This window comes from Adiantum capillus-veneris, chromosome 3 (assembly GCF_014529385.1).
Source record: "Adiantum capillus-veneris isolate H3 chromosome 3, ASM1452938v2, whole genome shotgun sequence".
Taxonomy (NCBI): Eukaryota; Viridiplantae; Streptophyta; class Polypodiopsida; order Polypodiales; family Pteridaceae; genus Adiantum; species Adiantum capillus-veneris.
In genome coordinates, this window is record NC_140933.1 from 149,850,201 (window position 1) to 149,852,940 (window position 2,740).

Sequence of the window (2,740 nt, forward strand, 5' to 3'; positions counted from 1 at the left end):
GAATTTGCAAAGAGTTCTCAGATGGGGATGTTTAAGAACAAGTCCACATAGACACAATAGATGATGCTTTGGAGCGTTTGCAAAAGTCTACTCATAGCGAGGAATTGCACGAGTTACTTGGCGGGGAGATTCTGGTGTTGCTAGTGTTTCCACAGGGCCACCAACTACCAGGATTGAAGGTGCTTATGGAGGTAGTATAGGTGGTGCACGACAAGATTGAGCACCTATAGATTGGTCTCTTTCTTCCAAGGAGTTGGAGAAGCTTGCGAAGCAACAAATAAGATGGGCAAACTTTCTTTCATTGTTTCATTTTGAGATTCTCCAAATTGTTGAATTGAAAAATGTTGCACATGCTTCATCGCGGAAACCCCAAGGGATAGGTGTATCAACAAAAAACCACCATGAGTTAAATAAGAGGAGACCAAGGACTCACATTCAGCTAGTACTATGACCGGCTTCATCATGAAACGAGATTCTCCGAGTTCTCTTTCAAGGATAGACTCTTGTTTGGGCACACACAACTACTGTTACCAAACCACTGAGAAAGAAGGTCTTCACCGAATGCCCACTCAAGATTGTTGAGTCTTACCTTCATTGGCTTGGGCTTGCGGCTTGCGTGATATGCCAGCATGATCATCAAAATACCCAAAGAGGTACTATAACCATTGCCTATACCAGATAGGCCATTGGTCACTAATGCTATTATGGATTGCATTATCAATCTCCCCAGAACGAGGAGTGGATATGATGAGACATGCGAAGTTCATCGTGCTCAAATAAAGGAAAGAGTCTGTTTTATTGAGCATTTGCGACTCTTCAGAAAACAACATAAAAATGAAGGGAAGAAAAATTTCTTTCAAGTAAGAGCATACACTTCAGCTTGTGCATATACTTCTGAGCCCAGATTTACAAGGGACTTTAATTTGCGAAGTTTTTGTTGCTCCAAATGCTTGATATTCTTGGACAAATCTGAGCTGTTGAAATCCAGGAATTAAGGGAAAGTATGACCCAACATTGAAGATAAAAAATGCTTGAAACAGGGCAAAACGAAGGATACAACACTTTCTGCTCCTCCAAAGCTTTGTCCCTACATGCACACACAAGTTTGCCCTCACGATAAATCAAGAACCTCTTCTTCAAATAAAAAGAGTCTTACCTCTGAGCCACTACATGAACAAGGTCTGGTTTAAGCTTTTCTTCAAGGAAACCTTCAAACTTCTGGACTTTGGCATCTGTTTCTTCACGTGATCTGCTCGCAGTTGCCATGCGAACCTGCATGCAATGTCATATGGCCGCTTGGCCGTCGACGTTACACACTTTGCCCTTACAGTAGGCCGTTGAGACTGCACACATGCTGTAAATCGTTATGCACCTCTTCCATGCGTTTTTTATTCACGCCAGGCAAGGAGCAACAATAACAAATATACTGACGTTTCTGAAGCAGCAAATAAGCGACGAGCTAGTGGCTTGGTTCCGTCTTCACGTGATGTCTAGAGGTCGAAGCCCTTTACGGTGTTCACGCTGAAACATAAAATGCCTGCGCGAGGTCTTCTCCGTAAGAAGCTTCTCCGCGCAGTCTGACGATAGTAATCATTTCCGATGACCATTAACATATATCTCTTAGCATAAGTCTAACGATGAAACGCAAGGCTAGGGGCAAAGACAAGGTGGTTAAGAAAGCTAATGCATGGGAGAGTGGTTGATCACTGGTCTAAGGAAGGTGGTTAAGATCTTGCCTACTGCTTGGCCAGGAAAAATATGCAAGTGGATTCAAAGGACATGGAAAATTAAGTTCTTCAAGAATGATCTGTTCTTTGGTAGTAACAGGTTGGGAAGTCCTGCTCTTCTCGTCTGCACTCAAGTAATCAAGTACTACTTCTTGCACCATATTTGGCAAGCAAGGAACCGCCGCGTGTTTGAGGGGGATCTGGCTGTGGCAAGCTTTTGGGAAATCATACAAGAGAGCAGAGTGATGATCCACATGATCGGAGGCAAACAAGCCTCAGAGGACTGGTCTATAACAACGTATAACATCTTGTAGTAAGTAAAGCCGAGGAGTAGTAGTGGTTTCTCTGCCAAGCAGATAACTTGTAATCCTTTGACCCTCAAGGCTCGGTCTGAGCTTGAGGATTGGTGTATATTTCTATTGTTTTTAATACTATCCACTCACAATTGTGAGTTTTGCCAAAAAAAAAAAAAGATCTTGCCTACTGCTTGATTAATGAAGATTGGCAGCACACTAGTATTACTTAAAATTGATTTGACAACCCAGCAGTCAGTGGTCAAAAACACGGTACGGATTTTTGAATAGCGATCTTGAAAATCATTACTTTAGGAAAGTCATGATGCAATATAGCAAACTCTAGCCTAATCTTTTACTTATAGAGCAGACTTACCTTGTTGGCAAACTAAACAAGAAGAAGCATACTACTTAACAACAATTTTCATAGACCGACAAAATAAATTACGACACGGTTTTTAATAAGCTACAAAACCGCAATGACCGGCATAAGGAGATATATGCAATTCTTCAATGATCATAAGAGGCGAAAAGGTTTAGCCACACGAAGCTCGCATATGAAGGAAGAATTTTATCATTAATTCTATACTCCCAAAATGAAGGTGTATCATGCTCAGCCATAAGAGGCAAAAAGATTTAGCCGCACAAAGGTCATATATGAAGAAAAGAGTTTTATCATCAATTGAAATGAAGGTGTATCATGCTTAGCCATACGTGATG

At 41.4% G+C, this 2,740-nt stretch overlaps 1 protein-coding gene across 1 annotated transcript; it reads right to left on the bottom strand.

Annotated features, from left to right (window-relative positions):
* Positions 1–841: 841 nt before the first annotated feature.
* On the bottom strand, positions 842–1,643 carry LOC147461927 (uncharacterized). Its single transcript, XM_086502121.1, has 4 exons — positions 1,432–1,643; positions 1,157–1,343; positions 1,058–1,087; positions 842–974 (listed from the first exon to the last, which is right to left on the bottom strand). The coding sequence occupies exons 2-4, from the start codon at positions 1,276–1,278 to the stop codon at positions 857–859; spliced, it is 270 nt and encodes an 89-aa protein (XP_086358247.1). The 5' UTR covers positions 1,279–1,343; positions 1,432–1,643; the 3' UTR covers positions 842–856.
* Positions 1,644–2,740: the final 1,097 nt, after the last annotated feature.